Source organism: Hypanus sabinus, chromosome 8 (assembly GCF_030144855.1).
Source record: "Hypanus sabinus isolate sHypSab1 chromosome 8, sHypSab1.hap1, whole genome shotgun sequence".
Lineage (NCBI taxonomy): Eukaryota > Metazoa > Chordata > Chondrichthyes > Myliobatiformes > Dasyatidae > Hypanus > Hypanus sabinus.
The window spans coordinates 132,495,258-132,520,134 of record NC_082713.1 but is presented as its reverse complement, the minus strand read 5'-3'; the positions used below and the strand labels follow the sequence as shown (position 1 = coordinate 132,520,134).

Here is a 24,877-nt window from a genome sequence, read left to right as displayed (position 1 = left end):
CATTGAGATTGCATCTGCTATTGACCTATTGTAGTGATAGGCAAATTGCAATGGGTCCAGTTCCTTGCAGGAGTTCAGTCTAGTCATTACCAACCTCTCAAAGCATTTCATCACTGTCGATGTGAGTGCTACTGGGTGATAGTCATTAAGGCAACTCACCTTATTCTTCTTAGGCACTGGTATAATTGTTGCCTTTTTGAAGTAAGTGGGAACTTCTACCTGTTGCAGTGAGAGGTTGAACATGTCCTTGAGTACTCCCACCAGTTGGTTGGCACAAGTTTTCAGAGCCTTACCGGGTACTCCATTGGAACCTTCCGCCTTGCAAGGGTTCACTCTCTTTAAAGACAGACTAACATCAGCCTCTGAGACAGAGATCACAGGGTCATCAGGTGCAGCAGGGATCTTCACAGCTGTAGTGGTGTTCTCCCTTTCAAAGCGGGCATCGAAGGCATTGAATTCATCAGAGGTAATGTCCTGCAAATCTCAGTCAGGCTTTAGATGAGTAATGGGATCAACATACACAAAACAGCGTGCTGTAACACCTTCACCATTGTTTTGGGGGATTTTAACCAGGCCAGTCTGAAAAAATCACTAAGCAATTACCATCAACAGATCACTTGCAATGCCAGAGGAAACAACACACTGGACCATTGCTACAGCACCATTAAGAATGCCTATCATGCTATTCCACGCCCTCACTTTGGGAAGTCTGATCACCTGGCTGTACTTCTCTCTGAGTATAGGCAGAGACTGAAGACTGCAGTCCCAAGAAGGTATGAACATGAGAAGCACAGGAGCGATTACAGGACTGTTTTGAATCGGTGGAGTGGACTGTATTCAGGGATTCATCTTTGAATCTGGCTGAGTATGCTGCAGTTGTTACCGACTTCATTAAAACCTGTGTGGGTGAGTGTGCGCCTACAAAGACTTACTGTACATTCCCAAACCAAAAGCAACAGATGAACCAGGAGGTACGTCGTCTGCTGAAGGCTAGATCTGTGGCATTTCAGTCTGGAGAGCCAGGTCTGTACTAGAAAACTAGGTATAACTTGCAGAAGGCTATTTCAAGGGTGAAAATACAACTTCCAGTGAGGTTGAAGGTGACATCGAATGTACAACTCTGTCATGTTCAAAAGACACCTGAAGGGTTTTAGCCTGTTTGTCTTTTGGACACATAGACTAAAAATTGTGTCCAGAAGATATATTGTTTTCAGACTATGTGTCCAAAAGAAATATAGGCTAAATATTTGTTTCTATGCCTTTTGAATACATATAGGTGGTGTGTATGTGTGAAACATATGTGAGTATATGTTACATATAGACATTAATATATGTGACATGTACTGTATATATGACTATAATGTTTCTATTATTGACAACAGTGTCTATTACTGGATATACACCATCCATAAAATGCACTGTAGTGTTTTGGAGCTAATTCCAGGATTTCTCTTTCACAATAATGCCTTGGTGATGAAGGTCAGGACACTGGCCAATCTACAAAAGGCAATTTCATAGCAATGTCAGAAGTACCTGGGAGGTACTTAATGAATACTTTGCTTCAGCATTCACCAGGGAAAGAGACCTTGGCAATTTTGGGGCTGACTTACAGTCGACTGAAACTCTTGAGCATATAGACATTAAAAAAGAGTATGTGCTGGAGCTTTTAAAAAACATTAAGTTAGATAAGTCACTGGGACTGGATGAGATGTACCCTAGACTACTGTGGGAAGCAAGGAAGGAGATTGCTGAGCCTCTTGCAATAATCATTTCATCATCAATAGGGACAGGAGAAGTATCAGAGAATTGGAGTGTTACAAATGTTGTTCCCTTGTCCAAGAAAGGGAGTTGAGATAATCCAGGAAATTATAGACCAGTGAGTCTAACTTCAGAGGTGGGCAAGTTGTTGGAGAAATCCTGAGAGGCAGGATTTATGAGCATTCGGAGAGACATAATCTGATTAGGGATTTGTCAAGGGCAGTTCATGCCTTCTGAGCTTGACTGAATTATTTGAGGATGTAACAAAACACATTGATGAAGGTAGAACAGTGGATGTAGTGTATATAGATTGTAGTAAGGTATTTGATAAGGTTCCCCATGCGAGAGTCCTTCAGAAAGTAAGGAGGCATTGGATCTAAGGAGACCCAGAATTGGCTTTCCAACAGAAGGCAAAGGGTGGCTTTAGATGCTTTGTATTTTGAATGGAGATCGATGACCAGTGGTGTTTCACAGGGATCTGTTCTGGGACCCCTTCTCTTTATAAATGACCTGGATGAAGAAGTTGAAGGGTGGGTTAGTAAGTTTGCTGATGACACAAAGGTTGGGGGTGTTGTGCACAGTCTGGAGGGTTGTCAGAGATTACAGTGGGACATCGAGAGGATGCAGAACTGGGCTGAGAAGTGGCAGATGGACTTCAACCCAGTTAAGTGTGAAGTGGTTCATTTTAGTAGGTCCAATTTGAAGGCAGAATGCAATATAAATGGTAAGACTCTTGGCAGTTTGGGGGATCTGAGAGAACTTGGGGTTCGTGTTGATAGGACACTCAAAGTTGCTGCGTAAGTTGACAGTGTTGTTAAGAAGGTGTATGGTGTGTTGGCATTCATCGACCATGGGACTGAGTTCAAGCTCCTTGAGGTAATGTTATAACTATATAGGACCCTAATCAGACCCCACTTGGAATACTGCATTTAGGTCTGGTCACCTCACTACAGGAAGGATGTGTAAACTATAGAAAGGGTGCAGAGGAGATTTACAATGATGTTGCCTGGATTGGGGAGCATGCCCTATGGGAATGGATTGAGTGTACTTGGCCCTTTCTCCTTGAAGCGACGGAGGATAACAGGTGACCTAATAGAGGTGTAAAAGACGATGAGGGGCAGTAATCATGTGAATAGCCAGAGGCTTTTCCCCAGGGCTGAAATGGTTAACACAAGGGGCCATAGTTTTCAGGTGCTTGGAAGTAGATACAGAGGGGATGTCAGGGGTAAGTTTTTCACACAGAGTGGTGGATGCGTGGAATGCACAGCCCACGACGGTGGTGTAGGCGGATACAATAGGGTCTTTTAAGAAACTCTTAGATAGGTACATGGAGCTTAGAAAAATAGAGAGCTCTGCGGTAGGGAAATTCTAGGCAGACTCTCGAGTGGGTTACATGGTTGGCACAACATCTTGGGCTGAAGGGCCTGTAATGAGCTATAAATTTCTACGTTCTATGAAATTCTGTGGGCATGTCATAACAGCTGCAAGGGTCAAATCGCTTTATTCTTACTTCAAGCCTTCCACCTAGTAAATCAGATTAAATTCACTATTAGTTAAGCTATGTAAAATGACCTTGAAGTTGTAGATGAACAGCCTTCAAAATGCAAATTCTATCAACAATTCACTCCCGGTGAGCTACATGTGATGTTAAAAATACATTTCCACTTGTTACAGGTGACAGTGTCACAAAACCCTGGACTGGACTATGAAACTCAACCCACTTACAACTTACTGATCTTCGTTAAAGATAATAAGGGGAACACAGACTTTCAAACACTTACAGTTTTATTAGTTGATGTTAACGAGCCTCCGAGATTCCTGGATAATCTGGCAAATGGAGGTAGGCTGAGCAATTTTGACAACAAGGAAATGCAGAGTTCAAAGATTCCAATCATGCGAGACACGTGCTTTCAACATTTTTTCTAGGGCATTTGAAGAATATGGCATTAAAGATATGAGGGAAGATTTTTGCATGAAAAAAAGAACATCTTGCATTTATTTAGTACCTTTAGGAATCTCAGAGTGTTTCAGAGCTGAAGGAATTTGGCCAATGCTGTAATGTGGCAGACAGTTTGTTCATAACAAGCAATGGGGTATTGCACAAATAATCTGTTTTATAGCACTGTTGACTGGGTATTAACTTTTGATCTAGGTGCCAGAAAAAATTCTTCCACAACATTGGACAGGTGACCAGTGAAGTCCAAGATCCAGGCTCCGTCTGAGAGATGAATGAGTTGAAATGGGTGTGTGAGGTCGCCCAACAATTTTGGATCATAGCTATAAAGAATCAACGAGGACAAGTGAGGAAAGGGGGTGGCAGGAACTGGTTGGCAGATTGGACAGAGAGTTAGTGTAGGATCATTGGCTGGTAAAGATCCAGAATAGCAATATCCTAATCATTACAGTGCAGATGCAACCCACAGCTGCCAAATTGGTAGCACCCAGCTTGTGGGGTGGGAGATTGCTCTTGGTTGCTGTTTGAGACAGAAGGTATGGGTACTTCAGGTACCAAGTGACAGACTTCTGTGAGCGTTACAGTGAGCAAATTACCAAGGTCGACAGGTTAGGGAGGCTACCAATCTTAATTAGATATTGCGGTGCTCCATCACTTGGCCAGCTGATAACTGGTCAGAGTGAACTTTAATACAATAAAACGCTTCAGATTTGTAAGTTGCACTCACTTCCACAGTGAAATGTGATCTGTGTTTCAGTATTTCAAGTTACTATTGATCCTGTGATTTCCGTGGAGAATTTCGGCTAAAATTCAGTTCTACGTTGTGGGAGTGACAGCTCTCCAAAAATATTTCATTGGCAGTGAAAAGCTATCGAACATGTGGTGGTTTTGAGAGGTGCTACATCGTTCCTCCAAAAGGAAACTAAGACCAATATAGCCTGCAAGATTTTAAGAGTTTTGAAAGTACAGACAACTTGTGAAAAATAACTGGAAGCACTCATGAAAATAAAATGGGATTAATGCACAACTGTTCTTAATGGTTTGCAGTAAATCAGTTAACTAAAGGGCCTGTTTCCTGGCCATATGGCTTTATGACCCTCTCTCTGATTCTTCTACCTTTTTAGTCGAAGTTCAAAGTAAATTTATTATCAGAGTATATACATGTCACCATATACATCCCCGAGATTCTTTTACTGTATTCATACTGAGCTCTACACATTATCATGGGCTGGGGGTAGGGTGAGACAAAGATCCACATTTGGAAAGAAAATGCGCTAATTAATGGAACCGAAGAAGGAAAGTGAATATGTCTAGGTCTCCTTTATTCCTTAGGGAAAGGAGAAGACGACGCTTATTTGGTATGAAGTTCAGAAGAGAAGTACAGCCATGAATCGCTTCCTGCTTATTCACCAGCCAATTGTCTGCTCCAATTTGGTTCATAGCAGGAAGCAGATCTATTACCTTCAGTTTTTCTCAGTGCAAAATTTCAATTGCACCCAAGGGTTTGTAAAACTGAAAGCTAAAGTTCCCAGTCCTGATCAGAGATCAAATGGAGAAGACCATGGGGGTAATGATAGGTCTTTTCATGCATGGCTTCCTTAACTTTATTTGTGGATTCATGGCAGGTAACACTTACAGTTTAGTTCAGGGGAAGTGGGTGGAGTTTTTTTAATATAAGAATCTACATCTATTCTCTTGGAAGAATTGACAAGATCCCAGGGCAACAATTGAAAGGGCATCAAGAAAGAGCTCTTGGGGGTTCTGGCCAACTTTTATGCATCAATCAACATTACAAGAAATAGATTACCTGATCATCCTTTATTTGTGGGGACTGATGACTGATATGAGCACATTTTCTGTCAAATGTGCAAGTTATTATACTTCACAAAGTTCCCCATTGGCTGTAGAGTGCTTTGTGACATTCTGGATTGTGAAAGATGGGAGGCAAATATATTAATTGCTTTTACACAGACTCTGGGTGGATCAGACCTTGTAGGCTGAATGTGCTTTTACCTTTTGAGGGCATTATGCTCTGGTAGGTCAATGGAAGAAATAACTTCCAGTCCAGTATTGTTTTTCTGAACAAATTGATTACTAGTCAGAGATAACATTGGTGCATACTTGGCTTTGGTATCAGAAAGTGCTTCTGGAGTTGCATTGTGAAATAAAAGTTCCTCTTGTTTAAGGAATCTCACTTTATAATCTTTTGAATTATATTACCAGTTAATTTCAAGTTATTTCTTCTTTCAACACATTTTTTAAAGGAGAGATCAAGAATATAAATTGTGATTTGTGTGTGGTTATTTTTTGTTGCACTTTCTTACAGCTGGAAATGCCAGTTTCTGAAAAATACTTCCATCTGTTCATCACCCAAGCACTTCACCTACTGAATTTCCTGTCCCTCCCAAACTGGTTTCATCTGCCCATCACTCCTCCCTTGTCTCATTCCAAAGATCACTTCTCATGCATATTAGACTCCAGCCCCTGCAGACTCTTGTGTCTCCAGTAATCACCTTTCAACCGCCATCTCTAATCCCCTTCCCATCACTTGCCTCCTTTGTTTCTCTGACTCGTTTCTTTTCTCCCACCAGCTGCAGCCCTTCTCGTCACCTACCTGGCCCCATCTGACAACCATCTAACCCCTTCCCCCATCTCGCCTAGTTCCACCTATTTTCTGCCAGCCCGCACCTCACCCCTCCCTCTCATCTCTTTATAGTAGTCGTCTCTACTCTACGCTCTCCGCCCAGATGCACAGCCTTGAAAATCTTTGTCCCACCAGTGCAACATGACCTACTGACTTCCTCCATGCGATCAGAAAAAAAGAACATGTTCTTTTTAGCCATTAGTCAGTGTGAATGGTCCTGTAATTAGTCTTGGCTTTATGACGAATTATTTACTTGCTTGTTGTTTAGATATTTTGTTGCAGCTATCTTGTTCTCCTCCCCTGCTCTCAGCCATGTGTTTTCCTTCTGTTTGTTTTCACTGTTGTCCTTCCTGTTGTGTAGGCACTTACAGTTATAATGTTCCAGGGACCCAATGGTTGGCTGGCTTCCACAGAAGTAACCAGTATAAAATAAATAAGAGGAGATAACTGCACACACTTAACCCATCATTGAAATGTTCCCACAATCAATGACCTCACTTTAAAACTCTTTATCTCATGTTCTCATTACTTCTTGTTATTTATTTACATTTGCAGTTTGTTCTCTTTTGCATTATGGTTGATCTTTCATTAATCCTGTTGTAGTTACTAGTCTACAGATTTACGGAGTATGCCCACAAGAAAATGAATCTCATGGTTATATATGGTGACGTGTATGTACTTTGATAATAAAATTTACTTTGAACTTTAAACAAAAGGTATTTATAATGAAACACTTATAGATGCATTTTGAAAATACACATGCTTTCAATGTGACTGCTTGGTTCCAGATCTATACTGAGCAATTCCTAGTGCAGGAGCACTGAAAATTCAGTGCAGATTGTGAAATGTCATCATACATGTGTCATGCATCAACACATGCATGTTCCGAACTTCTCTGTAACTCCAGCTCATTCCACCTCAAAGAATGCCACCCCTTTATTTCTTTTCTTATTTTTCTTAAGTAATCAGACAACACAATAATCAGATTATCCAACATTTAGCAACATATTACATACAAGAACTTTAAAATTTCCTAACTACCTGATTGTTTCACCTATCAGAGAAATTCCCCTTGTTACACCCCATCCCCTCCCCATATCTTCTCTGCTACCTTGTTTAACTTACCCCGTCACTCTTGGTTCTAATGAAGAGTCCCAAAACTGAGATATTAACTTCCTGTCTTTCCACAGGTACCTTTTGACCTGCTGAGTTTTTTCAGCATTTCCTAGTTCCCATTCAAATTTCACTTATGATACCCTGGTGTTAGCCCAGAGCAGACATTTTCATTAATATTTGCCAGTGCTCCCCCAGGTATTTGTCATGGTATTCAAGATTCCTGTTTATGCATTTCAGAAAGTGGAAGAAGACTTGAACTTGTTAGTGACTTCCACCAGTCTTTTCCTGACCGTACTCTTTTGTTAGACTATTTAAGGTCCAATTTTAGCAGTTCCCCAGCAAATGAGCTCAGGATCTGCTCCCAGAACATGCACAAGTATAGTCTACCCATTCATTCAAATGTAGGATAATGGGATTTGATAAGTAGTTATCTAGATTAAGTGCTTACTTATATGATTTTGATTTTTTATGTATTTCACATTCTTTTGCTTTTATTCATTATTATAAGATAAAACTTTATTTATCCCAAAGAAAATAATTGTTGCAAGGTTGCTCAGTCAGAAACATATATGTACTTTAAAATACAAAATATAAGCATGGAGGTATGAAAAAAATACAAAATGTGCATTAAAGAATGATAGTGCAAAATACAGATGTGCAATGAAACCATATACTTAAGGAGGAGTTGTAGTCTTGTAGCCACATGGAGAAATGATCTCCTGTGGATTTCAGTGGTGCACCTCAGTGGAATCAGTCTGTTACTAAAGGTGCTCCTCTGTTTATGTGGTGAACTACATATACCTGTCTGGACACGCCCCCCCCCCCCCCCCCCCGCTGACTGCTCCTGGGCTCCTCCCACTAACCCTAGTATAAAGGCAATTGGAGCCTGAGCCCTGCCCTCAGTCTCCAGGATGTTGTGCGGTGGTCAATTGCTGCTTGTTCTTTCTTCCAGCCAATAAAAGCCCATATCTCGCCTCACGTCTTGGAGAGTTATTGATAGTGCATCAATTTGTCCAGTATGTCATGGAGGGGGTGAGAGAGATTGTCCATAATGCTCCATAGCTTCTGCAGCATTCTCCTCTCAGACACAATCACCAGGGAATCCAGTTCCACCCCCAGAACAGAACCAGCCTTCCTGATGAGCTTATCCATCTTCTTGGCATCAGCTGTTCTCGCCCTGCTGTCCCAGCAGATTACAGCATGGAATAGAATGCTGGTCACCACTGAGTCGTAGAACATCTGCAGCCAAGTACTGCAGCTGTTAAATGACTGGAGCCTCCTCAGGAAGTACAGTCAGTCTGCCCTTTCCTGTACAGAACCTCTGTATTTTTAGTTCAGTCTTTTTTATTGTCCAGGTGAGTTCCCTGGTACTTGTAGTCCCAGACAGCAAAGGTCTCGGACTACTGGCGAGTAGCTAATGTGGTTCCACAATTCATGAAGAGAACCAGGGAGAATCCTGGAAATTATAGAACTGTGAGTTTCACATCAATGGTAGGGAAGTTACTGGCCAGGATTCTTAAGGATAGGGCTTATGATCATTTGGAAAACCATGGCCTAGCTAGGGAGAGTTAACATAGCTTTGTGTAGGCCAAATCATGTCCTTTTAACTTGAGTGAGTTTTTTATCAAGGTGACAAGGGTGATTGATGAAGGTAGAGCTGTGGATGGACTTTAATAAGGCATTTGACAAGGAGGCTGATCGAGATTACAATGCAAGGGATCCATGGTGTTTGTATTCAGAACTGGCTTGTCCAGAGAAGGATCAGAATCAGATTCAGATTTAGTATCACTGACATATATTGTGAAATTTGTTGTCTTGTAGCAGCAGTACATTGCAATACATAGTAATATAAAAAACTACAAATTACAAAAATTATATATAAAAATAAATTAATAAGTAGAGTGAAAAGAGAGGGAAAATATTGAGAAGCGTTCATGGGTTCATTATCCATTCAGAAATCTGATGGTGGAGGGGAAGAAGCTGTTCCTGAAACATTTAGTGTGTGTCTCCAAGTTCTTGAACCTCCTCTTTGATGGCAGTAAAATGAGAGTATGTCCTGGGTGATGGGAGTCCTTAATGATGGACGCCACCTTTTTGAGGCATCGTCTTTCGAAGATGTTCTCGACGATGGAGAGGCCAGTGCCCATGATGGAGCTGGCTCAGTTTACAGCTTTCTGTAGCTTTTTCCGATCCTGTGCAGTTGCCCCAGTGATGCAGTCAGTTAGAATGCTCTCCACGGTACAGCTGTAGAAATATGCAAGTGTCTTTCTTTGAAGGAGCTTATTCTAGCTGGAGGTCTGTGATTGGTAGTGATCTGCAGGGATTTGTACAGGCACCTCTGCTGGTTGTGGCATACCTAAATTAACTGGATGAAAATATAGTTGGGTTGGTTAATAAGTTTGCAAATGATATGAAGATTAGTGGCCATGTAGAAAGCATAGAAGACTGGCAAAGAGTACAGTGGGATAAAGATCATTTGCAGGTTTGGCAGATGGAGCTTAACCCAGCCAAATGTGAAGTGTTTCCCCTTGGTATGTCAAATGTAAAAAGACAGTACACTGTTCAGGGCAAGATCCTTAACATGTTGATGAGCAGGGGGACCTTGGGGTCCAAGTTCTTGGCTCACTGAAAGTGGCTATACAGGTTGATAGAGTGGTTAAGGTGGCATTTGGCATGCTTTTCCTTATTAGTCAAGGCCTTGAGTTCCAAAGACAGGAAATTATTTTGCAACTTTATAAAACTCTGGAGTGGCAGAGGCTGAGATGAGATCCAATATGAGAGGCATAGATAGAGAAGGGAGGCAGCATCTTTTCCCGAGGCTTTAATGTCTAATAGCAGAGGGCATGTTTTTAAGGTGAGAGGGGGTAATTTCAAAGGAGATGTAAGGGGCAATTTTTTTAACACAGATTGGTAAGTGTCTGGAAGACTCTGTCTGGGGTGGTAGTACAGGTAGACACATTAGGAACCTCTGCTAAGGTCAGGATAATGTTTCCCTCCAGCTAATAGTTCCATGGACAATTGCTAAAAACAACATTGCGTAAGTCATTGCATTTCTGATTTTGATGTTTCTTGGGAAAACTGTTAATGCCTGGAACGCAACGGAGCTCAAATGCCAGCAGTCTGTCTGTCAGTCCAAGGTTGGAACTGAGTTAGGTTGAATTAGGTGCCAATCTGAACTGAAACTGGCAAGTAGGTCTTTACACACACAAGAGAACTGTTGGAAATCCAAGCAACACACACACAATGCTGGAGGAATTGAGCAGATCAGGCAGCATCTATGGAAAAGAGCATTTCCGGCTGAGACCCTTCATCAGGACTGGTCTTTAATTTTAATTAATATAGTCATTGAGTCAGTATTAATTTTAGCTCGTTTTGGTGTTTATAACTAATCTATGTTAGTTTAGATTTTAAAGGAGTTTATTACAAATAATTTGTTGAATCATTTCAAACTGTTTTAACTGCTTAGTTGTGTCTGAACTGTCACCTGATGCCCTATTGACACATGCTAACCACTCTACCTCCAGGAATGGCTGCAGTAGCGAAGTCTGGAGCTGAATTTACCCCTGGAGACTGCAAGGAGTTATGCCAGCTACAGAAAGCATTTGAGGAGGGGTGGTGAGGGCGAAGCAAGCACCATGAAACCGAGGAACATGTCAGAGTGTTCACTTGTCCTCTGTTAATTTGCAGCTGTGTACATTGACTTTCCCGAGAATTCAGCAGTCGGCACGATGATATACGAGGTTCAAGCGACGGATCCCGACAAAGATGATGATGTTCTCTCTGTAAGTTATTTCCAAAACAGTCAGAAGCAAATTCCAAAAAGAGAAGCCCTGTTTTTTTTAATACACTTAAGTTGGGGGTAGATTACCATCGTGTACAAGTTCCACTGTGTGATAACTTAGAGTCATGGAGTTACAGAACACTAAAGCACAGAAACAGGCCCTTTGGCCCATCTAATCCATGCTGAACTATTAATCTGCCTAGTCCCATCAACCTGCACCTGCACCACGGCCCCCCATACTCCTCCCATCCATGTACTTATCCAAATTTCTCTTAAATGTTGAAATCCAGCCCAAATCCAAAACTTCCATTGGCAGTTTGTTGTACAGTCACACCGCCCTCTGAATGAAAATGTTCCCTCTCACGTTCCCCTTGAACATTTCACCTTTCACCATTATCCTATGACCCCTAGTTGTAGTCTCACCCAACCTCAGTGGAAACGTCAGCTTGCGTTACCCTATCTATAACCCCTCTTATTTTTTTTTATACTTTTGCAATCTTATACTCCAAGCCCAGGAGCAGTGGGAAAGGAAAGGCATGAAAACTGGACTTAACACCACCTGAATGACTTGTAGACCATGCTACCTTTCTCAGTGAAGATTCCTGTCTGATTTCTCCAACCACCTTTCCCACCACCCCTAAAGAACGGAAAACCAGGGTGATTTGTTTCACCACTAATGTCGTCATTACTTTCCCTGTACAGTGAGGCTCAACTCTAGGTTACTTCTGCCTTCTATGATTCAGCAAACTACTTAGTACAAAGGGCCAGGTCTTGTTAGCTGAAAGCAGAGTGCCTATTTTGCTGGGCAGAGTTATTCAGGAATCCAGCAGCATGGCCTGATCAGCATCAGAGCCTCTGGCAGAGCACTTAACATCTCCTCCAAGATTACTGACAGGCATAACTATGCCCCAGCTTAGCTGGAGATAAAAGCTGGTAGAATTTTTAATTGTCTTTAAATGTCTCTGAATCTCATATATTTATCAACATCTTTGCTGTTCCTTTGGATTCATCAGCCGCGTGGAGAGGAGAAGCCAGCTGCACGGGCACCTCCTGTTCTCCATATCGTACTGTCCTGGTTTGTCCTGGTACTTATCCTGGATGACAGCAAGGCATGACGTCCAGAATCAGAATCAGGTTTATTATCACCAGCATGTGACATGAAATTTGTTAACTTAGCAGCAGCAGTTCAATGCAATACATAATCTAGCAGAGAGAGAAAAATAATAATAATAATAATAAATAAAATAAAACATAATAATAAATAAATGAGTAAATCAATTACGTATATTGAATAGGTTATTAAAAATTGTGCAAAAACAGAAATACTGTATGTTAAAAAATGTGAGGTAGTGTCCAAGCTACAAAGTCTATTTAGTAAACGATTGGCAGAGGGGAAGAAGCTGTTCCTGAATCATTGAGTGTGTGCCTTTAGGCTTCTGTACCTCCTACCTGATGGTATCAGTGAGAAAAGGGCATGCCCTGGATGCTGGAGGACTTTGTGATCATGGCCTATTTTTGCCAATTTTCAGATTAAATTGTTGAAGTCATTGATGAGACAATGCCACAGTGATAATGGCTAGAGCTGTATTCTCCACATATATGAACCATTAGAACCACACTTGTTCTAATGTTGTTTTGTGATGATTTGTTGATTTGTGGCTGCTGCTACCAATGCTGGACTGCTATCTCCTGCCAGAAGGTTTGAAAGGTATTAGCGAATGTCACACAATGCATATGGGTGATATTCTTGCCCTGTTTGAGTGTATACAGCCTGTGGGATGTGTACGTGAGGCAGGCGGCAGAGGTGATTGCAGAGTTGTGAAATTGAGAGAAATTGTTGGGAGATACGGAAATTGATAATACGTATGTGATTGAGCAGCATGTGAGGCCATCAATGCATTTGATGGAAGATGGGATTGGATGACCTTGACCTTGCGTGCAAGGGCTCCAAACCTCTTGTAGCACTGCAACATGTCTTGGGACTTGGCTCCTTGTATTCTCCTCAGCTGCTGCCTATTTCTACTGCAGCTCTCAATCAACCTTTCAGTATGGATATTGACATGAGAGCATTAGCTGTCTCTCTTCCCACGGACTTGTAGAGTATTTCCAGTCTTTCCTGTTTTTATTTTGTTTCAGATTTGCAGCATCTGCAGTTTCTTTTCTGATGTCTCACAATAAACTTGAATGGCAAGTTGGTTCCGTGGAATTAGAGGACTCCCTTCCCTTCATCTCATCCACCAGGAACTTCAGAGCTGTGCAGGAAAAGCAGGGTTTCCATTCTATTCTGTGTCATACTATCAGAAAATTGCCAAGGTCAGGAGGACTTCCGCAAGCATTCAGAGCAACCCCACTGCAATCTCTCACTCTCCACAATGTCTCATTGCTAGTGAATTACATGTATACAGGCATAGCTTCTATGTGTATAAAATGTCCACTCAGTTCCACTTCAATGTGCTAAGGCCAGCCACAGCATGATTCACAGTGACATCAATTCAATGGTCAGATGAATTCTGTGAGTCCCCCACACTGGGTCAAACAGACTTACAGTTTAATTATACAATGCAGTCCCAGTTTCTGTTTTCTAAAGTTATCCCCTCTTTTCATTATCCATTTCTATATTTTTGGAAAATATTCCAGGGTATTTTTGGTCCAATACGTAAAAGTAATTGAGTGTTTTGGATTTATTTCAGTATTCAGTCGATTCCTCTCTGGTTATCATTAACCGTAGTGGAAAAAATGGGGCAATTCTTGCCGCAAAATCATTCGATTATGAGAAAGATCAGCACAGGTAATGTGTCTTCCTCTTTCCCATTATCAGTTGATGTTTTGTGTTAATTAAGTTGTATTTTACACAGAAATCAAAGGAGGCGATGAATAAAACATGGTTCATGTGAGATCAGTGTAAATGAGTGTTTAATGGCCAATGCAAACATGGTGGGATGAAGAGACTGTTTCAACTTTGTATGAATTTTCATCACTACAAGAAACTGACCTCAGTTACTGAAACCTTTGTCCACGCCGAGGTTACGCTGAGACACGATGATTCCAGTTGACTTCTAGCCAGCCTCCTCATTCTACTGTGGGGAACCAAAGGTTAATGTAATGTCATCCTGTCCATCCTAGAAGTGTTCTTGCTGACCTTCATTGCTTAAGTCATGTATCAGTTTTAAAGTTCTCATTTTGTTTTCAAATCTCTCCATGGCCATCCCCTCACTTCACTACCTCAATTTCTTCAAACTCCAAAAATATTCATTCTTCCAATTCAATCTTCTTCTTCGCCCCCCAGAGAAGAATTCCCCCACCACCATGTATACTTCCAGCTGATAAGGACATGAACATTCCCAAAATATCTTCATTCCATATCTTTACTTTTCCCACTTTGACTTTCCTGAAAATCCCCAGTTCTATGATCAAACTTTTTGTCATTTTGACTTAATTGCTTTGTCAAAAATTGTTTGATAATTGTCTTGTGGAACTGATGGGATTCTGTACAATGCTAAAGGAACTACAAATTGTTCTGTTATTGAATATCAGCTTTATTGCTTTATATTTCTACAGCTTCAGTGTGATAGTCACAGTAAAGGATGCAACAGGTAACAGCATCACAGGGATTATTGTGGTCAATTTAATTAACATAAATGACAACTGGCCAGTCTTTAAGCAGTAAGTACTCATTTTTCCCTTTATCTTACTGAATGATGGCATTCACCAAAAGCATGTGTTTGCGCAGAATTGGCTATGTGAAAGGCAACTTTGAAAATATAAGTTCAAACAATAAAAGATGAAACAAGAAAACCACAGTTTTCCCAGTTTATTCAACATGTGAAAAGTGAATAATTCCAACAGATTCTGAAGAATTAGTTTCAAAACATTTAAAAGTCACTATTCTTTCACCTTAATATTAACGTGGTATAGGGGTATGTGTCACATCTTCACCAATTGCGATTTTCTTTTGGACTTCCATTATTTAAAAAAAAATATCCTGGAGGGCCAGACTCTTGAATATGGTTTGATATGAACAAGTGGCTTACTATGTAGCTTAGACATTTTCAGAGGAGACTTAAGTCAGCCACATCAGTGTACCAACCTTCCTATCACATCTTGTTATATTTTATAATAATTTGACAAACCGGATACCAGCCCTTCAATTCTAATTTTTAAAAATGTTCAAGAAATTAATCAAAATTATTCAATCATCAGGCTGGGATTTGAGCTCTAGCTCATTAATCTCATGACATTAGCAACACAACTCGGCTTTAAAAAATTTTTTTCATCTGCAGTTGCCACAGAAAATGTGCTGGAGCAAATGTCTTACATGATGCTTTGGGTAGAGCCTCAGCAGATAAGCTAATTGGTTTTGCTGAATCATGTGTGCCAATTGCCTTGTTACATTTGTATCGTTCCAGAAATAAAACAATATTCGATGTTTTGGAAGAAAAGCCGCCAAATTCAGTTATTGGAAAGGTTACTGCCTATGATCCTGATGAAGATGGTACAGCAGTCAGCTTGATTTATTTTATGAGTACTCCAAACCAATACTTTACCATTAACTCAGGTATGGAAACTGTAGAAACATTTACTACCCACAAGGAAGCCTTTTGTATCAGTGTCAGAGCTACCCAGCCTAACTTCACTTCCCAACTTCATCCATACTGTCTTCAGGGGATTCTAGATTTTCACACTCTATTTCTTTGCAAGAATTTTGTCTTGAATCCTCTCCATGAGACTCTTCCATTGCCCTGAGACTCTCAAAAAACCAGTCCTTGTCTACTTTTGCCAACTCACTTTTCTTCAGAGTAAAATCAAATTTATCCCAAATGAAAACCTTCACTTTCCTTTTTCCTTCGTTCCTTTCCTTAACTTTGCCAGGTCTTGCTGAATTATGATTAGAGGGATAAAGATTTTGCTGCAGTTAAATAGGACCTTGATGAATTGAAATTATGAGTTCGTATTTGGATTCCTTTCCTCAGTATGTACTTGCCATAGACAGAGTTTACTGCTGATCCTCCCCTCTAAAAGACAAGGACTCTCTGCTGAAATAGATCCAGAATCTAGCACTTCAGAAGTTGCCAACCACAAAATGTGATACCATGCTTAGAAACAAGGAGAAAATTCTGAATGCTAAAAGAACAAATAGGACCTGATTATATTGACATCCTCAGGCTGATTTTGTCCTTAAGTTGGAAATTACATCACCCAATATGGAAATCGTAACTCCAGTATTGTAATGAGTTACATCAAAGACAGATCAGAAAGAACAGTTACTAAGAGACAGAGGGGAGATGGCGAGAGAGAATTACTTCTGCCGTTTGGAGGAACATTGGACTTTTGAACTCAATAAAATTACGACAGCTTGCTTGTATATGTGGGTGTCTATCAGCCATTCATAACTTGAGGACAAAGTGCATCATTCAGCTGCTGAATAAATCTTCAGCAATCCATTAACTTGTCCTTTTGCTTTCACTTCTTTTGTCAATTTTTTTTTGCCAAATTAATAAAATTATATCTTCTTCTCTGCTCTCCAGACAGAGAAGGTACCTCATAAAGTGACAAATCAATCTCGCTTTTATGTTGCAGTGAAAAATTGTGTAATATCGAATCACATTCAAATCTAAACACCAAATGCATGTAGATTTTAATAACACTTTATCATATGTATTTTGTGACTCTGAAATAACTCTTGACAACTTCAAAACCACAACAAAGGAGCATTAGCAAACTTAAGTAGTTCTTCACTTGGTGTTAGTTACTAAAATGATAGAACTACATTTTAAAAGGTCATATCTTTCCAAATGCAAGACAACAGACTGACATAAATAAAGGAATCATAGCTGTTGCAGAAAGAACATGCAGCAAAGAAACAGTTCATTTCAATTTTTAACTGTGCTGGTCTTTACACACCACAGAATATTTCATCTCGATCTTTAGGCATTTCTGACTATCCTGTTTTTCATCCAAGCACTTAACTAGTTTCCTCTGTTTTGTTTTGGAAAGTGCTGAAGCTGGTTACCTCATTCATTTCCACAGTAATGGTTCTGATGACTGACTGGAAGTTTCACCCCATGTCCCTGGTGGATTTATAGCTGTCCCTGATCGTTCTCTCCATAGTTATGCTGCCTAATTTATTCACAGTCTGAAAGATCACTATTAAATAACATTTGAGCCTCTCCCCTAAAGAGAATAATCCCAAAGCTGTTTTATTTTAAATGGACAATTCTTAGTTTTGCCCCATCCTCAAACAGCATGTCTATCATTTTCTCCAGTGTCCCTTTATATTCGCCAACAGAGAGGCACTTCTCTCCTTCATTTCTTGAATTGGACTGATACCTTACTGGAATATAGTTTCATTAGCTCTTTTATAATCCATTGGCATTTGATATTGTGGGATTGATCCTCCCATGAGGGAGGAGGGAGAAGGGAATAGAGAACAGTTGGGAGAGGAGTTCCTTTCCTAAAGCTCTAACGGATCTTGGTTCTCTATTTTCTGCAGCAGTCCAGAATTTATAAAGCAAGATACTTGAAGTGTGATATAGTTGCCTTTCTATTGCAGTTACAGGTGAGCTGATTGTATCAGCAATAATCGATCGAGATAACGGACCTTTCAGAAATGCTCCAACGCATGAGTTTGAAGTTGTGGCTAAAGACCATCCTTTTCAAGGGCATACAGCCTCAATGATCATTATAGTCAACATAATAGATGTCAATGATAATCAACCCTTCTGTTTCCCACATATGCACAGGTAAGGTGTGAACTAATTCCTCTGTTACTGAAAACTAGAAGCTACAAGTGTTCCACAGGATAAAATTTGTTCCCACTTTATGATAGGAGCTGGTTATTTATAGAAAAGATTTATTCTATCTACCCGTGTGGAAAATAAGAGTGAATTTTCAGCTGATGAATTTGTAAAATACTTATTTTCCAGTTAAGTTATTGAAAGGGATAGTGTATGGGCAAGGTATAAAGGAATGTTGCCGACTGCCTGTAATTGGCACACATAAAATATAGAAGAACACATGGATTTTTTAGATTTAAATGTCTTCAAAGCACCCTTGCCAATAGCATCCAGACAGAGGTGATTTCAGATCATGAAGCATGCTGGTAATGAGAATTCAGCCCCTGGGACATGTCATCCTAATTACTGGGCAATTAGGCATGCTCTGCCCTCTTCACATAACAACATGTCGTACTGAAGAGGTTGCAGCAGTGATTTAAATTAACTCCACCTTATGCCATCTGAGTGCCAGACGTATATTGCTGTCACTCAATCCACCAGCTGACAGCCTTTCATCCACATTAAACCTTCGCGCTTTGGGTGAGCAGTCATGTCTCATTGCAGATTGGGTGTAGTTTCAGTCTTTGAACGGCTGTCGATGGCACTCCTGGGCAATGAAGACAATCTAATGCTGCTATCAAAAGGTAGTTGGTAGCGGAACTGGATTCCAGGAGAATGTGTTTACAACCTCAGCAGTCAACGAATAGTAACAACATACAACAAATACAGCTCAAGATAATTCTGACAAGTAACGTTCAAAATCAATTGAGAGAAAAACATTTACACAACATCTACCCAAAGGCAGAACTTGAATCCTATTTGAATATTTGCAGTTGATAACGGTTTTGTACTTTTCCCATTATTTATTCCCGGATTATAGGAGAAACTATCAGTCAAGTTTAAGATCCAGCCATAGGATACTTTATAAGAGGCTGTAAAGGCACTCCTATGGGGTAGAGTTTCTGCTTGACATCACTGGTGTATGTTAATACCATTAACCCAACAATGTTTGGGATTGAGACAGCATCTTTGGAAACAAACAGTTAATATTTTTGGATTGAAGCATTCAACACTCAGCATGTTAAAAAGTACAGGCTGCTCTTTAATAGAGGTCATGGAAACCATAATCTATAGTGCTAACTCTGACACAACAAAGGCTGTGTAATTTCCACTACCCCTGCAATGCATTTCTATCAGATATTATTCAGACTTTGGAATTTGAAGGAGAATGGAAGCTGGAGTACCACTAGTATCCTATCTCTATTCGATGGATCAGATCGGCAAAGTAAAGGTGACAATTAGATTTAGAATCTAATCTGATTAGATTTCACACACTTTGCAGATCACAGAGAATGAAAACAAGGAACTCACATTTGTAGGACAAATATTTTGAGTCAGTACTTTTTGCCCAGAGGTTGGGGATTCACCTTAGCTTTCATCTCTTGATTCTCCTCAGCTGTGGTCAGTATTCACCTGTGCCCGTCGTTGAAACTCATCTTTGATGCACCTACAAGAGCTTGCTGAGCGATGACTATTGCTGTTAGATGTTCAGTTCAGGGCACACTGTGCCCTTCATCACCACAGTAGCATTAAGAAGGAAAACTTCCATTGTTGTCTTTTTTAAAATTTCCAGTCCTATCTTGTAGATTTCGAATGGTAAAGAGGCAGAATCAGAACAAAAAGAAAGGAATGAAATTGTGTGAAGTTGTGAGACCTTCCCATCACTATGATTATTATCCATGAGTCTTAAATACACTGGGCCCTTTTGTTCCACACGTCTGTTATTGCAGGACTGTTCCTCAAGTTCACACAAAGCATACACACAGCGGCCACTTTATTGGGTACACTTGTTTATTTATGCAAATATCTAATCAACCAATCATGGAGTAGCTACTCAATGTATTAAAGCATGTGGACATGGTCAAAAGCAAATATCAGAATGGGGAAGGAATGTGATTTTAGTGACTTTGCCCATGGAATGATTGTTGGTGCCAGATGGGGTGATTTGAGTATCTCAAAAACTGCTGATGTCCTGAGATTTTCACATGTGACAGTTTTTAGAGTTTACAGAGAACAATATGGAAATAAAAACATTTGGTGAGCAGCAGCTCTGTGGACGAAAACATACAGCTAATGATAGAGATCCGAGGAGAACAGCCTCATTGATTCAAGCTGACAGGAAGGCACCAGTAACTCAAATAAACTACACATTACAACAGTGGTGTGCAGAAGAGCATCTCTGAATGCACAACACATAGAACCTGGAAGTGGATGTGTTACAGCAGCAGAAGATCACACCAGGCTCCACTTTTGTACCTAATAAAGTGGCACTGAGCATATAGCTGTATATTTTAACAAACAAACACATAAATATACCAGAAAGATAAAGCAGTTACGCAGCATCATTTGAGAATTCAGGTGTGCCTCCTTCAGTGGAAATGGTGATAGGCAGAGAGTTTACAGAAAGGAATAATCGGTCATTTAAAGATATATAAAGAGACAGATCGACTCTGCATTTCCAACATATTCTGCTTTGTATTTAAATGTCCATAACTTGTATCTGTTTACCTTGGATTGAAAAGGAACTGTTTGGGTGCAATGAAGATTTGAACAGGTGTGTGGCACTCAGAATCCTCACCCCAACAGCTTCTGTCAAGTACTCTATAAACACAACCATGCTGCCAATTTGTTTCACATTCCCAGTATGCAAAATTTAATGGGCAAAGACGTGCAGGCAGAAACACAGAAAATTCTTGCCAAAATAAGCATGCCTGTGTGTGTACAAAGTAGGTGAATAGTTGTGAAATGAAAGCTTGATTCGTGGTGCTACACCAGTACTGTCGTCATGAAGGTAAACTGTGCAGTCAGAATGCTGTCTGACTGTGGGGTGGGGGTAGCGGGGAGAACTTGGGTGTCATTTATTTGCTCCAGGTACAGGTTTAGGATGCATGTACTGTGGCATTAGTTAGGATACTCGCACATTTTCTCTCTTAAATGCACACAATTATATACCTCTGAAGATTCAGAATCAGAATCAGGTTTAATATCACTGGCATATGTGGTGAAATTCATTAACTTTACAGCAGCAGTACAATGCAATACACGATAAATAAGTATAAAGAAAAAGTATGGAATTGCAGTAAGTATAAATATGTCTATTAAATAGTTAAATTAAAAATAAGTAGTGCACAAAAAAAAGGACTAAAAGAAGTCATGAGGTAGAGTTCAAGGCTTCAATATCCGAGTTAGAAATTGGATGGCAGAGGGGAAGAAGCTGTTCCTGAATCACTGAGTGTGGATCCAGGCTTCTGTACTCTTTCCCAGCGGTAACAATGAGAAGAGGGCATGTCTTGGGTGATGGGGGTCCTTAATGATGGATACTGCCTTTCTAAGGCACAGTCTCCTTGAAGGTGTCTTGGATACTTCGGAGGTTTATGTCCGTGATGGAGCTAATTTTACAAGTTTCTGCAACTTGTTTCGATCTTGTGCAGAACCCCTGTACCACTCAGTGATGCAGCCAGTCATAATGCCCTCCATAGAACATTTGGAGAAATTTTCTAGTTTTTTAGTTGACAAACCAACTCTCCTCAAACTTCGAATGACAAGTAACTGCTGTTTTGCCTCCTTTATAGCTGCATCAATATGTTGTGTCCATGTTAGGTCCACAAAGATACTGACATCCAGGAACTTGAAATTGCTCACTCGCTCCATTTCGGATCCCTCTATGAGAATAGGTATATATTCCTTCATCTTATCCTTTCTTAAGTCCACAATCAACTCTTTGGTTTTACTGACACTGAATACACAGTTATTGCAATGACACCACTCAGCTAACTGGTATACCTTGCTCCTGTATGCCTTTACATCACCATCTGAAATTCTGCCAACAATGGCTGTATCATCAGTAAATTTATAGATGGCATTTGAGCTGTGCCTAGCCACACAGTCATGGGTGTAGACAGAGTAGAGCAGCGAGTTAAGCATGCACTCCTGCGGTGTGCTGGTGTTGATTGTCATTGAAGTGGGATGTAATTTTCAATCTGCACAGGTAGTGGTCTTCCAGTTAGTAAGTCTGGGATCCAGTTGCAGAGGGAGGTACAGAAGCCCAGGTTCTAAAGCTTTCCAATCAGAACTGTAGGAGTGATGGTGTTAAATGCTGAGTCAATAAACAGCATCCTGACTTAGGCATTTGTAATATCCAGGTGATCCAAGGCTGCGTGGAGAGCTTATGAGATTGCATCTGCTGTAGACCTATTGTGGCGATAGGCAAATCACAGTGGGTCCAGGTCCTTCCTGAGACAGGTGTTGAGTCTGCCACGACCAACCTCTCAAAGCATTTCATCACCGTAGATATGAGTGCTACAGGACAATAGTCATTGAGGCAGTTCACACTGCTCTTCTTGGGCACAGGTATAATTGTTGCCCTTTTGAAGTAGGTGGGAATTCCTGACCATAGCGAAGAGAGATTGAAGATGTCTTTGAATACCCCCGCCAGTTGGTTAACACAGGTTCTCCGAGCCTTGCCAGGGACTCCAACAGGCTCTGCTGCCTTGCGAGGATTCACCCGCTTGAAAGACAGTCTGACGTCGGCCTCTGAGACAGAGGTCACAGGGTCACTGGGTGCAGCAGGCATCTTTATGGCTGTGGTTTTATTCTCCTTTCAAAGCCAGTATAAAAGGCATTGAGCTCACCTGGTAGTGAGGCATCATTGCCATTCACAATATTGGGTTTTGCTATGTAGAAAGTAATGGCCTGCAAACCCTGCCAGAGTTGACGTGCACCCAATGTTGCCTCCGACCTCTCTCGGAACTGTTTCTTTGCTCTTGAAGTAGACTTCCGTAAGTCATACCTGGTCTTCTGGTACAGACCTGGGTCACCAGACTTAAATGCCACAGATCTAACCCTCAGCAGACTACGAAACTCCTGGTTCATCCATGGCTTTTGGTTTGGGAATGTACTGTAAGTTTTCGCAGGCACATGCTGATCCACACAGGTTTTAATGAAGTCGGTGACAATTGTGACATACGCATCCAGCCTCGAAGATGAGTCCCTGAATACAGTCCAGTCCACTGATTCAAAGCAGTCCAATAAGCTCCTGTGCCTTCCTGGTCCATATCTTCTGGCCCTGGACCTGGTGCTTCTGTTTCTGTTTGCCTTTATCCAAATGGTATTGTTCTCTGCAGCCAACCACTTGCAAGGAGTTTCTAGGGCTGCATAGCCAAAACAAAACCAAGCTTTGCTGTGAGACAGCCATTCATCCATTTGCCATAGCAGGAGGACTTAAGGAATTTCAGGATGTCTTTTAAACATTATGGTTTGGGCCACACCATCTCATTGTTCCTTAATATGCCAGTAAATGTTGATTTGCTGACCTCAACTTCCATTGGGAGGTCCACTCAAAAGAAATCCAAGCACATGGGCACAGAGCAGCACTCGAGACACTTCAAGTGCAGCGTGTCATTAGCTGATTCAAAAGAGGCAGCCAGATTGTCAACTCTTTCCAGAATCAAAACTGCAACATGATAAAAAAGATTGGAGCTACAGACAAACTTATTCATTGTGAAACAGCTATGGCCACAGCACATCACCATCACTGTCAAACCAGATGCCAAAAGTGATTTTTTAATTTCACAATAGTTCACATACCCCAAAAAAACAGAGCTAGGGCATATAGTGAGTGGTGTACTATGAGGATCAGAGCTGGGGCCTCAGTGTTCAACTTTTTCTATTAATAACTTGAATCTAGGCACTGAAAGTTGCTGATGAACTCTCGGGTGACACTAAGCTAGGTCGCAAAGCAGGTTGTGGAGAAGAAGTTCGGAAGCCAAAGGGGTGTAGAAAGACAGGTGGGCAAAAATCTAGCATGCATGGTATAATATGGAAAATCTGATGCTCACCTTGGCAGGTAAAATGAAAGAATATTACATAGATGAAGAGAGATTAGAAGCTCTGAGATATAGAGGGATTTGAGTGGCCTGGAGCATCATTCACAAAAGGCTAGTACGCAGGTAAAGCAAGTGATTAGGAAAGCTAATAATGTTCTCTTAATGCCAGAGGAATTAAATTGCCAAAATAGGGAAGTTATGCCTCATTTATATCAGGAAATGCTGAGTCAACATATGGATTTGTATCTTGTTTATTTGTATATTGGAGTGATCTTGCTCATTAGGCCTATTTCACAGGTTTACTGTAGTAAAACATGAGAAAGGCTGGACGGACTAGTCTAGTATCTCCTGAAGTTTAATAGTAACAGGGATGACTCATGTAATATCCTGAGGGTTCTTGACAGGGTCGATGTGAAGACGCTTCCTCTTGCACAATTTAAGGAGTTGCCTGTTGAAGACAGGTGTGGAGAATTTGTTTTCTTTCTCCTGGAGAGTCATGAGTTTTTGGAACTCTCTTTTTCAAGGGTAAAGGAAAAAAAAAAATTGAAAAATTCTTAGCGTGGACATAGATTGATTGTTGTATGTCAAGGAAATGAATGGTTAATGGAGATAAGCCGGAATGTGGCATTGAGGTTACAATCTGATCAACCATGATCTTACAGGATGGCAGAGAGACTCAAGGAGTGAGTGGCCTATCCTGCTCATAATTTGTATGTTTGCTGTTCTGTCCCTGAGAGGGCTTTCACCTGAGTTTCCAATCATTTTGAATTAATTAACACTTGAGAATCTGAGATTCATATTCTGTGGGAAACATTATGATCTCTGTATATCACTGCAACTTCTGCCCGAGTTCCCTTTCAGTCTGACTATGTGATATTTTTAGTGACATTTCCTATTCATGAAATATTACTTCAAAGTCAGGAAGGCCCAAGCTGGATAAAAATGATGCAAGGTCATAAGAATGAT

At 40.7% G+C, this 24,877-nt stretch overlaps 1 protein-coding gene across 1 annotated transcript in view; it reads left to right on the top strand.

The window, feature by feature from the left end:
- The window catches only part of LOC132398437 (cadherin-related family member 3-like), a 72,126-nt gene that overhangs the window by 6,454 nt on the left and 40,795 nt on the right, over positions 1 to 24,877 (top strand). Inside the window, exons 3-8 of the mRNA XM_059977864.1 lie at positions 3,433 to 3,598; positions 11,160 to 11,254; positions 13,944 to 14,041; positions 14,812 to 14,916; positions 15,660 to 15,808; positions 17,804 to 17,993. Coding sequence (XP_059833847.1) covers positions 3,433 to 3,598; positions 11,160 to 11,254; positions 13,944 to 14,041; positions 14,812 to 14,916; positions 15,660 to 15,808; positions 17,804 to 17,993 — 803 coding nt within the window. The remainder of the gene's footprint in view (positions 1 to 3,432; positions 3,599 to 11,159; positions 11,255 to 13,943; positions 14,042 to 14,811; positions 14,917 to 15,659; positions 15,809 to 17,803; positions 17,994 to 24,877) is intronic.